At 41.4% G+C, this 12,852-nt stretch overlaps 1 protein-coding gene across 3 annotated transcripts in view; it reads left to right on the top strand.

Moving 5' to 3' along the window:
• Positions 1-12,852, top strand: part of LOC126094911 (phosphatidylinositol phosphatase PTPRQ-like) — a 425,768-nt gene that overhangs the window by 90,975 nt on the left and 321,941 nt on the right. For all 3 annotated transcript variants that reach the window (XR_007521896.1, XM_049909550.1, XM_049909549.1), the window contains exon 3: positions 8,483-8,794. Coding sequence is in view for 2 of the 3 variants with exons in the window: in XM_049909550.1 (XP_049765507.1) it covers positions 8,483-8,794 (312 nt within the window). In the remaining variant the exon portion in view is untranslated. The remainder of the gene's footprint in view (positions 1-8,482; positions 8,795-12,852) is intronic.

Raw genomic sequence — 12,852 nt, 5'->3', positions numbered from 1 at the left:
CCCCTCTGTGGCTGGACAGTGGGACTGTGGGAGGTGGTGCGAGACTGGAAAAATAAGGCACGGAAGATTTGTTTTTGTACAAGAGTTCAGTGAGACCCTCGGTATATTTTGAGAGCGACCGCTTGTGACTGCAAATGTGACAACCATGAGTGGCTAGGCTTTATGGAAGGGACTTCTTGGTATGGTACTGGTAGCAGCTGTTGAAATGGAGGTATTGCTGGTGGTTAGTAGGTTTGATATCGATGGAGGCACTGATATAACCATGTTTGAGGTGGAGGTCAACACCTAGGAAAGTGTCTTGTTGGGTTGAGTAGGCCCAGGAGAAGCAAATGGTAGAGAAGTTGTTGATGTGCTCACCATTGATCCAGATCACAAATACGTCATCAATGAATCTGAACCAGATGAGGGGTTTAGGATTCCGCTTGTTTGGGAAGGATACCTCTAGATGGCCCATGAGTATGTTTGCATAGGATGAGATGCCAGTGCCTATAGCCATACCCTGGATTTGTTTGTAGGTAATGCCTTCACAGGAGAACTAATTGAGTGTCGGTGAGGATATAGTTAGCCATGGTGACTAGGAAAGTTGTTCGTTTGATATCCATTAGGCATTGGGAAAGGTAGTGTTAATAGCGGTAAAGCCATGGGCTTTACGGATGTTAGTGTAAAGGAAGGTGGCATCAATAGTAACGAGCAGGGCAGCGTGTGGTAAGGAGACAGGAATTGTGGAGGGTTGCTGGAAGAAATGGTTGGTATCTTTATATAGATGAGTAGGTTCTGGGTAATAGATTGGAGGTGTCGGTCCATAGAGCAGAGATTCTCTCAGTGGGGGTGCAATAACCGGACACAGTGGGGCATCCTGGGTGGTGGGGTTTATGGACTTTAGGAAGCATGTAGAAGGTAGAAGCGCAGCGAGTGGTAGGGGTGAGCAGGGAGATGGACTTAGGGTACAGGTTCTGCAATGGGCCTAAGGATTCGAGGAGTGATTGGACATCCTGCTGGTTTTCTGAAATGAGGTCACTGTGGCACGGTTTGTAGGTGGATGTATCTGACAGCTGATGGAGTCCTTCTGCCAGCTAATCCTTGTGGTTCAAAACAATAGTGGTGGAGCCTTTATCCACAGGTCAGGATCAGTTTTTAGATGGCAGACTGTGGTTCTTTCTGTGGATGTAAGGTTAGTTTGTATGTTGAGTGATTTGGGGAATGATGGTGAGGCAAGATTCAAGGTTAATAAATTCTGGAAAGTTAACAAGGGGTGATTTGGGGGCAGTGGACGTGGATCATGGTTGGATGGTGGAGTGTACTGAGTTATACAGGGTTCAACATTAGTCTTTGGTTGAATCTGATTGGTAGGGTTGATGGTGAAAAAGTGTTTCCACTGTAGAGAATGGAAGAAGGAGAGAAGGTCTTTAACAAGACCTGCATGACTGAATTTGGGAATGGGGCAAAAGGTGAGGCCTTTGGAAAGGACTGATATTTCTGTGGGGCTAAGGCTTCTTGAGGAAAGGTTCATGACTGTATTGTAGGTCTGTTTAGATTCTGGATTCTGTGTGGTGGTGGGAGGGAGTTTTGGAGGGAGGGTAAATATAGGAGGTCTGCGAGACAGGGTTTGTCAGCTATGAGGGGATGTGGAGGAGGTTTGGAAGTTGTTGTGAAGAGGATGGACAGTGGTCCTCAAGGTGGGAGTAGGAAGTGAGCAGGGTGGAAAGGTTTTTAAGGTGGTATTGTGCATGTTGCTCTAGTTCATGAGTTCCAGGAATTTGGGATTGCACAGCAGGAGAATTTTTTGGTTGGAGAGAAGGTACTGCAAGAAGGTCTGGGTTTGGTTAATATGGTTTTGCAGGACTATGTTGGTGAGGGCTAAGGATTGGCATAATCTGAATAGATTGAATAGATTGTGGAAGGAGGGGTGGCAGCTGGAGATGGGTAATTTGAAGGTAAGGCCGTTTGGGGGGATTCCATGAGCCAAGCAACAACATAGAAACAGTGTGTGGGACTGGGTTCTGGCTTGGGATAAGGAAACTTTTCTGTATTGACACAGAGGGAAGGAGCAAGGATCCATGATGGTGGAAAAGTCCAAAAAATTACATAAATAATGGAGAATTATGTCTGAAAAAATTTGCAAACATACATCCAAATATATGTGAAAAATCATGAGAAGGATGAAATGGATGCAACAGGGGGAAAGAAGATGAAATCTGGGGGAGTTGACGATAGTGAAAGGCGAAAACTCACTAAAATTAGAATGAAGTCACAATGAGATCAAAGAAAAGATATAAATACTGTAATAAAAAGTATATATACATTTACTGTGGATAGGAGGTTTGAGAATGAATAAGTGTGAAGAAGGGGGACAGCAGATGTGACTGGATAAGGTGAAATTAGTGGGTGTGAACTGGGATAGAATGGAGAAAGAGTTGGGGTTGGAGAGTGGGGAGGGGTTCACAGGATGAGGTGCAAGATATTGTGGCACCAGAAAGGTGAGGAAATAACACGCGAAAACACAGGAAAGTGGTGCAGGGAGAGTGATCAATTCGACAGTACAGGACTAATAATATCAGTGGGGGTAATGTGGGACATAAGATGCAGCACCAACAATCAGCATGGTCTTGTAACCGTCTGTTGTGCACAGCCAAGATGGTTGATACAGTTAGGCTCATAAGTAGAGCATGCACTGCAGTTTGCAAGTTCACAAAAGAAACACAGGAAAGAAGAGAAAGAAGGATGTACATTGAGTATAATGATGCATTAGAAAAGAGTAACAAACGAAAACATCACTGGGTTAGGATCAAAGAAAAGCTGTCAGGCAAAAATCAAACAATGAAAAATCTGGGATGGAATTTAATGATATCATGAAAAGGAAAGTTCCTACTCACCATATAGCGGAGATGCTAAGTTGCAGATAGACATAACAAAAAGACTGTCACAAATAAAGCTTTTGGCCAGTAAGGCCTTCATCAAAAATAGACAACAGACACAGATACACACACACACACACACACACACACACACACACATACACGACTGCAGTCTCGGACAACTGAAGCCCCACTGCAAGCAGCAGCACCAGTGCGTGATGGGACTGGCAACTGGGTAGGGTAAGGTGGAGGCTGGGGTGGGGAGGTGGAAGGATAGTAGGGTAGGGGTGGCAAACAGTGACATGCTGCTGGAGAGCACAGGGATGAGGTGGAGAGAGGATAGGGCAGCTATGTGCAGTCAGGAGGTTAGACCGTGGGGAGGGGAGAAGTGGAGAAGGGGGGGGGGGGTAGGGGGGGAGGGGGGGTGTTACTGGAAAGGGAGAGAAGTAAAAGACTGGGTGCAATGGTGGGATGAGGACTGTGTAGTGCTGGAATGGGAACAGGGAAGGGCCTGGATGAGAGAGAACAATGACTAATGAAGGTTGAGGCCAGGAAGATTATGGGAACTTAGGATATATTGCAGGGAAAGTTCCCATCTGCACAATTTAGAAAAGCTGGTGTTAGTGGGAAGGATCCATATGGCACAGGCTTGAAGCAGTCATTGGAATGAAGGATGTCATGTTTGGCAATGTGCTCAGCAACAGGGTGCCACTTGTTTCTTGGCCACAGTTTGTTGGTGGCCATTCATGTGGCCATACAGCTTGTTGGCTGTCATGCCCACATAGAACGCAACACAGTGGTTGCAGTTTTGCTTGTAGATTACATGACTGGTTACACAGGTAGTGCTGCCTTTGATGGGCAGGTGATGTTTGTGACAGGACTGGAGTAGGTGGTTGTGGGAAGATGTATGGTACACGTCTTGCATCTAGGTCTATTACAAGAGCATAAACCATGTGGTAAAGGGTTGCAAGTGGGCGCTGTGTAGGGCTGGATGTGTATATTAGATAGGTTTGGTGGACAGCAGAATACTACTGTTGGAGGGGGTGGGGAGGATAGTGGGCAGGACATTTCTCATATCAGGGAATAAAGAGAGGTAGTTGAAACCCTGGCAGAGAATGTAATTCAGTTGCTCCAGTCCTGAGTGGTACTGAGTTATGAGGGGGAGTTGAATACCCCTCTGTGGCCATACAATGGGACTTTTGGAGGTGGTGGGAGACTTGGAAGATAAGACATGGAAGATTTGATTTTGTACAAGGCTTCAGTGAGACTCTTGGTATATTTCAAGAGGGACTGCTTGTCAGTGCAGATGTGATGGTCATGGGTGGCTAGGCTGTATGGAAGGGACTTCGTAGTATGGAACAGGTGGCAGCTGTTGAAATGGAGGTATTGCTGGTGGTTAGCAGGTTTGATATGGATGGAGGTACTGATATAACCATGTTTGAGGTGGAGGTCAACATCTAGGGAAGTGGCTTGTTGGGTTGAGTAGGCCCAGGAGAAGCAAATGGTGGAGAAGTTGTTGAAGTTCTCAACACTGATCCAGACCGCAAAGATGTCATCAATGAATCTGAACCGGATGAGGGGTTTAGGATTCTTGTTGTTTAGGAAGGATACCTCTAGATGGCCCATGAGTATGTTTGCTTAGGATGGTGCCACGTGGGCACCCGTAGCTGTTCCCCAGATTTGTTTGTAGGTAATGCCTGTTTGTTTGTAGGTAATTCCTGGTTGTACGTAATGCCTGCCATATATCCTATATTCCCATAACCCTGCTGGCCTCAACCTTCATTAGTCATTGTCCTCTCCCATCTAGCCCCTTCCCTGTTCCCATTCCAGCACTACACAGTCCTCATTCCACTATCACACCCAGTTTTTTACTTCTCTCCCTTTCCGCTAACTCTGCCCTCCCCCCTCCCCACTTCTCCCCTGACCGCAGTCTAACCTCCTGACTGCACATAGCTGCCCCATCCTCTCTCCACTTCATCCCTGTGCTCGCCAGCAGCATGCCACTGTCTGCCACCCCTACCCTCCTATCCTTTCCCCTCCCCACCCCTGTCTCCTCCTTACCCTACCCAGTTGCCAGCCCTATCACGCACTGGTGCTGCTGCTTGCAGAGGGGCTTCAGTTATCTGAGACTGCAGTCATGTGTGTGTGAGTTGTGTGTGTGTGTGTCTGTGTGTGTGTTTTTGATGAATGCCTTACTGGCTTAAAAGTTTATTTGTGACTGTCTTTATGTTGTGCCTATCTGCAACTCTGCATCTCTACTATAATGGTGAGTAGCAACTTTCTTTTCCATAATATTGTTATATATCTTGTAAAGACTTGCACTAGAACCCTGCAACAAACACAATTGACATTCTAATTGCCCCTAATTTTATTTTGTTACTGTTAATAGTCATCATTACATCTAAAAAAGTATGTTTGCACAAAAAACACTTTCTAAATATTATTAAAGTCTGTCTGTCAGCTAACAATATGAGCCCCTGACTGCCAATCTGTTCTGTGCAAACTGCACATCAACAGCATTTCCATTTCCACATTGCATTTCTGATGCATGTTTTAGGTGATTCACCCTGTATAAGGCAAGTTAAATTATATGATAAAGTAGGAGTCACAATAAGTAATACAAAACACTATACAATGCAGATGTATTTTAAAAGATACATTGTCTTCAGTAATAGAGATGCCACTGATCAGCATGTACCTGATACTTGTGTGGTGATATTATTTCCCAGATGTAGAAGGAACTTCTGGCATACTCCATGGGCATGTGTTGGGAACTCAGATGCTTGTGTTGTATGTTAATGACCAGGCTGACACTATTAATAGTAGCCTCTGACTTTCCACAAATGATCAGATGTCTATAACTGAGTACTATCCAAAAAAGTTGCACAAATATCCTATTATTTCCTGATGAGAGTTTGCAGTGGTGCAAAGACTGGCAAACCTGCTTTAAATGTCCAGAGATGGAAAATTTTGCACTTCACAAAACCAAGAAAGGTGTAACCAGTATACATGTGAGTCACAAATGTGATCAGTAAACTCTTACAAGTGTCTGATGTACCCATTTGTAGGATTTTGAAATGGAGTGTTCACATATACTCAATTGTAGGTATAGTAGGTTGTGGACCCCAGTATCTCAGTAGGATACAGAGAAAATCCAGTCAGTGTACAAAGGAGCCTGCTTACAAAAACATCCATGTGTCTTGTCCTAAAATGCCGGTACTGCTAAAATATTTGGGATCCATAACAAAAGGGAGTTATAGGATATACTGAATACAATAAAGTTCAGCACAGAAAGGCTCAAGGGAGATCATTTCAGAGATGATGAAAAGTCTGAAATGGAAGACACCTTAGAAAGTGGCAGTTGTACCACAAAAGCCTCCTTGTAAAGTTTCAAGAACCAGAAGAGAATCTAGTAATATACTACAGCCCTCTATGTGTTGCTCCCATAGCAACAGCAAAGACAAGACTGAACTAATAGCAGAATACACAGAAGCTCCATAGAAGAACAGCACGGAAAGACACTCAAGAAGACTGTCTATGTATTTTTCATTGTTGGATGCTGTGGAGCAACCAGCTTGAATGGAGATGTTGATAATCTTTGGCACTGTATTTAATGAGCTTATTACTCTGAGATTATGAAGAAGGAGCATGTAGTCAAGTAGAACAAACAAGAGTAGAGCTAGAGTTGCCAGCTGTAAGATTAAGAATAGGGTAGATAACTAACCTATGGTCAAACATGCCTAGTCATCCAAGAGAGTTAAGAAAAGTTGTAAGTCTGCTGACTTTGGTACAGATGTGCCTAACAGCTTTGCAGCTCTGGAGACTGTGGAAAAAAGTTTGCAGACAGTCCATGGTGTTCAGGAACATGCTTATGAAGGAGTGAAAAAGTGGAAATTAAAGTGAGTGGTCAGAAGGCTTAAACAACCATGAACTTCTTTCTGTTAAAGTAGACTGTTCCCGCTCAAGTGCCTGCACATGGGCAAATGGGCTCCCAGAGGCAGAGGCAGGAAATTTTATAGCTGCCAGGTGGACAGTGAAGCAGTAGACAAGGCACCTGTGAGCAGAAGTGGAGAACAGCAAATGCACAGTCAGTCAGTGCCTTACATGTAACAATGCTAGTTAGTGAGATAACATTGATGAAGCAAATATGTTTGTGAGACCACATGTTTGACAGAAAAAATCAACATGAATAAAAAAATATTAAGAGCTTGTTACAATTTTGGTACATTAAATTCTTTTGTATTCTGAATGATAAAATAACTGGTACCTGACCCAATGTTTCCACAAACACATAACATTCTTCAGAGCTCAATTGTGAGGCTAGGACTTTCATGCATTTATTAAACAACACAGAAAGAAACTATTGACAACAAAATGTCAGTCCAAGGATAGAAATAATCTCAGACATGTTTCTGTGTAGCTTGTCAAGCCCCTCTACATGTATATAATGGCACCATCAAAACACTGCTGTAACACATGTCCTTAAGCATAGTACAATTTTGTAAACCAACTGCTTCTAATTGCAATTCCAAAGGCACTTTGGAAAAAAAATTGGAAATTTGTGGTAACATCCTATGGGACCAAACTGCTGAGGTCATCAGTCCCAAGGCTTACACACTACTTAATCTAACTTAAACTATCTCATGCTAAGGACAAAACACACATCCATGCCTGAGGGAGGATTTGAACCTCTGAAGGGGGGCAGCCGTGCAAACTGTGGCAAGGCACCCTAGACCACATGGCTACCCCGTGTGGCAGTACTTTGGAACAGTATGAGCTAGGGAGTATTCAAAGGTGGGAAACGTTCTAATTAGTGCTGAACTCCCTGGGTAGATAATTCCAGGTAACGAGCAGTTTTAAGCCAAGTGCAGGGCTCAGCAATGCCACCTATAATTTAGCCTCTTTGGAGGGAAGATGATATTATGATTATTGTTTGTGATGGGATCAGTTTTGACTGTAACTTCAACTATGCAATTGAGGATGGAATTGCACTCACTCCTGGGAATACTCTTCATACTGTTAGAGTGATATGACAAACTCATGATGAAACATGGAGTCAAACATGGAGCTTCAGGAGTTGCTCAACAGAGTGAGGACCCACACATGTATGTTACTCACATGGTCACACCACACATGTCATGGTCTGCTCTGAATGTGATACTTGATTGAGAAGTAGTGACTTCATTGTGTTGGAAACTGATAATTTCCAGTAAGACAGTATGGTGGTCCCATTGTCCTTTTTATCACAAACAAATGATGCCATATGGCAGAGGATGACACAATGGACATTGAGCACTGTGAGTCCCTTTGGCCTTCTCTCTCGGGTTCCTGAAAGATTTCACCTGATAGCAACATATTAATGGTACTTTGTCTGCTACATTATTCATGTAGTGTATGAGTAATCTACACTCTTATTACATTTCAGAGTGTTAGTTAGTGTGTGTATTTTTTATTTATTTATTGAAAAAACTTTGTATTTATTTTTATATTTATCTTTATCTTTATTTGAAACATTATTTATATGCAAATCTATTCATACTAGTAGTTATTTAGATCTGTTGTGAGATTATTCTTTCAGAAAGTAAGATAATTTTATAAAGAAATACAAGGCAGTGTTTATTTTGCAGTGCCAGATGAACCTGAGAATTTGTCAGTTGAAGAAAATAATGGGGTGGTTATTGTGAGCTGGGACCCACCAAAATGCAAACGAGGACTGCTGATATTCTACAACATTCATGTTAGTTGCATAAAATCAAAAGATGGACCCAGCTGTCCATGCCAAGACAACAACAGCATGAATTCCACAATATCAGCATCATTGTCAAATGGAACATTCTATGGAATAAAAGCATTTTCTATATACAGAGTTTCTGTTTCTGCTGAAACAAAGAAAGGTGCTGGAGATTCTGCTGAAAAAGTATTCAGCACAACAGAAGGTGGTGAGTATGTACTCATATTTTTGTTATTATTTATTTTTTCACATAATATTGATTTTCCTTTAGATCTGTAGTTTGGTGCCCATTTACAACTGCATTGGTCTCATTATCAGAAGTTATAAATATGAGATTCAAACACAAGAAGTAGTGAACTGGTCAGAATTATGACAAATAATTTCAGCTAGTCCATGGCCATGCAAGCCTATACTGTAAAGCGATGTTGTCATGAGTACTTAAAAAAAATAACTTTAATGTGATGGCTGTTATTTATCTCCAATTTATTCAAGTAAAATGATTAACCCATTAACTACTTATGTTTTGGGTTATGGTCATTTACGTTGGCTGTCCATGATTGGCTGGGATTAAATGCTGTAGCCATGACATTCAGTACAGCACAAACTGTTGCACATACCATGTCATTTACAATGAAACAGTTATAGGTCCTCAACAAGAAATGATTTACATTTCATCAGGCACAGTTGCAGTGGATAATAATAAGTCACAGAAATAATGGAGAAGTGATTGTATGTGGAGATTTGAATACAGATTACATCTTGGATGGATCTGTGGATCTGATCAAAGGCACCCTGAGTTGCTGATGCCCAGCTTTGATTTGACTCATACAGTAATAGCTTCAACAAGAATAGAAGAACACTGTGCAACAACACTGATAATCTATTTGAACATCCAGTTCAGTTTAATATAATAGATGTGAGCTCCATAATAAATGGTTTATCTGAATATGACAGTCAAATGGAGCAATAAAGAATCCACACCAATCAGGTTTAACTATGAAAAGAAAGGTAAAAATTAACAGGTTTGTGACTGCTGACTCAGTTATGCTATTCACATAGAATTTACAGGCTAAAAGTTGGGAAGAAATTTGTCAAGGAAACACAGCAGACTAGAAATTTAGCTTTCAATAAAATATTCTTACAACATTATGAATACAGTTTTCTTTACAAAGGATCAGAGAAACATACAATGGAGGCCAAGGAAAAAGGTGGCTGACATTTGGGATCAAAATATCTTGCACTTGTTTTATTTAATGCAAAAGGTTAGTCAAAGCTTGTGACAACATCATAAGTCAACTAGCAGAATTTTTTAGCATCAAAAATGCAAAAATCATGTATTGTGCACAAAAAGTTCAGAATTTCAAGAACAAGACAAGGCCAATGTGGAAAATTGTAGGTCCAAAATGAATAAACTCAGCAAAGAAATTATACTGAACCCCCAGATAAAAGTTGCAGTGAGACAGATGACATGAAATTCAAATTATTGGCTACTAGGTTGCTGTATTCTTCCTGAAAATACCAGACAATGCAGTGACAAAAAGGGTCCATTGAAAGCAGATCAAATACCCTTATTTAGACAGGCAATGCATACTCTATCTCCAAATGCCTGTTCTGACAACTTATCTGTTAGAGGGACTGTTCTGACTGCCATACTGAGAACCAAGATTCAATTCCCAGCAATGCCAGGGGGAGTGGGGAGTGTGGCGGTGGGGGAAGGAGGGGGGAAGGGGAGCTGGAATGGGGCCAGTAATGCATACTGAAGAGCTAACTGAATGAGAAATAGTGACTCTGAGGACTGGGAAGCTGGCAGTGGCTGGGAGAGTGATATGCTGACATTATTGCCCTTCACATGGCATCCAAATGGTGCCATACTGCAAAGGATGGCAGCCAGTCAGCACTGAATAGCTTGTGTGGTAATTCATTAATTTGAAGAAAAAAAAGTCTGTTAGAGAGATCACTAAAATCAGTAGGTGACTAAAAGTGGACAAAACCTTAGAAAATTCCCATGCTGACTTGTTAATGTTACCAGTGTAACTTCTTGTTTCCAAGTATTATACTTCTTGACCTATTACGATCTTGTCAAGAAGTTCTCCTGCCGTCTTTTCATTGATCGACCTATGAGTTTGTACTGTTTGATTGGTAGTGTAGTATGCATTCTGGGATTCTCTTTGAGCTCATTCATTGTAGACGTTTTCTCAAGTTGTTTTAGTAGTTCGGAACAAAATGTGTGATGGGTTCCATTTCAGGTTCCTTCAACACGTCTCTGTTCCTTTTGTGATCTTATTTGGTTTAACCAGCTACTCATCACAAGAATTTTATTTCACTGGCTGTCAGTGTTTTTGAATCTTTAGGTTTTATTATCTGGGCTTCACTGTCATCGCAGAGCACAGGTCTCCCTAATGTTTTACAATGCCATGTTCTGGTCTACTTTTGGACTAAGGAATGTTTAATTACATAATTAATGATCCCATTGCTGTTGTGTACCTGGGGGCTTTTACAGCTAGGTCTGTTTCTCTCATAAAGGATAGTTTATAGCCTAAATATGTGAATATGTTCACTCTTTCTAGAATTTTATTTTTCAAATAGGTCTTATTTTGTACTAGACTTTGTTTTTTCAGTGTTGATGCGAGTGTTGTACTTCTTGGATGAAATCTGTAAACTGTGTACAGAATGTTGAAGGTCATCCTCTGAAGATGTTACAAAAACTAAATCATGTGCAAAAAGTAAAGCTCTAGTTTTGTGTTTCTATTGAATGAAGCAGTTCGGCCTTCGTCTCCACTCTTGGAGGATTTTATTCATATGAATAGTAAACAAGAGTGGTGAAAGTCTGCATCTTTGTGATACTCCTGCATGTATTCTGCCCCACCCTGATACTTTGTCCTCTTTCTTGACACAGATTAAATTTGTTTGATAAATTTTGTGTATTAGTGATAAGGTGATGGATAAATTATTATCTGCAAATCTGTAATAATTTGTTTCTGTTGACTTTGTTGAAGGCATTTTGATGATATTGGCCCTAAATTTCATATTCTGTATTCAATAAACTTATTCCTCAGTAGCTATGACAGTTTTCCAGGTCTCCTTTTTCAAACACAGGAATGACAACTGAATTATTCCAGCTCTCAAGTATATCGTGTGCTGACCAAAATATATTTTAATGTAGGAGAAGACAGATTGATACTTACCATTAAGAAGACATGTCAAGCTGCAGACAGGCACAATTAAAAGACACTTACATAAAGCTTTCAGCCACAGCCTTCATCAGTAAAGGAGACACACACACACACACCACTCACATGCACAAGCAAGCATACCTCACACACACATGACTGCCAACTCCAGCATCTCAGGCTGGAATGCAGCTACCACATGGGATGCAAGCAGCAATCTGGAGGGGTCAGGGAAGGGTAAGGGATAGTAATTAGGGATGGGGAGAGAGATGAACGCTGTCCGGTGGTGTGTGAGGGAACTAGACATCCAATAGGCACAGTGTCAGGAGGTTGTGCAGCAGGGTGTTAGGTAAAAAAGCAGCAAAAAAGAACAGGAGTGGGAAAAGATGGGCAGATGCATTGGAAAAGTGCTGCAAGTTAACAGGTGGGAGATGAGAATGGGAAGAAGATGACAGGGCAGAGGGAGTGGAAACTGTTGGATGGACGGTGTGGGGACAGTATATTAATGTAGGCAGAGGCCAGGATAATTATGGGAGCCATCGCCAAACTATGGACAAGAGCCTAGACCACCCTGCGGCACAACATACAGCTGAACACAACACACTTTATTTCAATGGCTGCTTCACTATCCCAGTCATTTGGATCCCTTCCTCACTTTCACATTATTTATTATTTCACTACTTAGCTTTTTAATAATTTTAAGTATCTGTGTTTGGGGTCCATAAAAATCATGTTCTAAATTTGCCACAGATTCTTCCCACCTCTGTATATATTTTCTGTGTATTTCTGTTTTAGTTTTCTCTTGCAGTCATTTCTCTTTTCTTATGATATTGTATTTTATCTTCTTCTTTCCTTCTACATGGATATTTCACAAATGCTTCTCATTTGTCCTTTATAGCCTTTTTTGGCATAATCATCCCATTTTCTCAGTCCTTTTTCCCTGTGCCACTACTTCTCTGACAAGGCTCTGACTTTCAGCTTCTCTTAGAATCCATTGGAGAACCTCCCATTCTTCTTTTGCTATTTCTTTCATTGGTGATATTTTCACTGGCTCATCGATTTGTTTTTGGTGTAATCAAACTATACTGAGGGTCTC

Source organism: Schistocerca cancellata, chromosome 8, assembly GCF_023864275.1.
Source record: "Schistocerca cancellata isolate TAMUIC-IGC-003103 chromosome 8, iqSchCanc2.1, whole genome shotgun sequence".
NCBI lineage: Eukaryota > Metazoa > Arthropoda > Insecta > Orthoptera > Acrididae > Schistocerca > Schistocerca cancellata.
The sequence above is the reverse complement of the archived record's forward strand: the minus strand, read 5'-3'. Positions and strand labels throughout refer to the sequence as shown.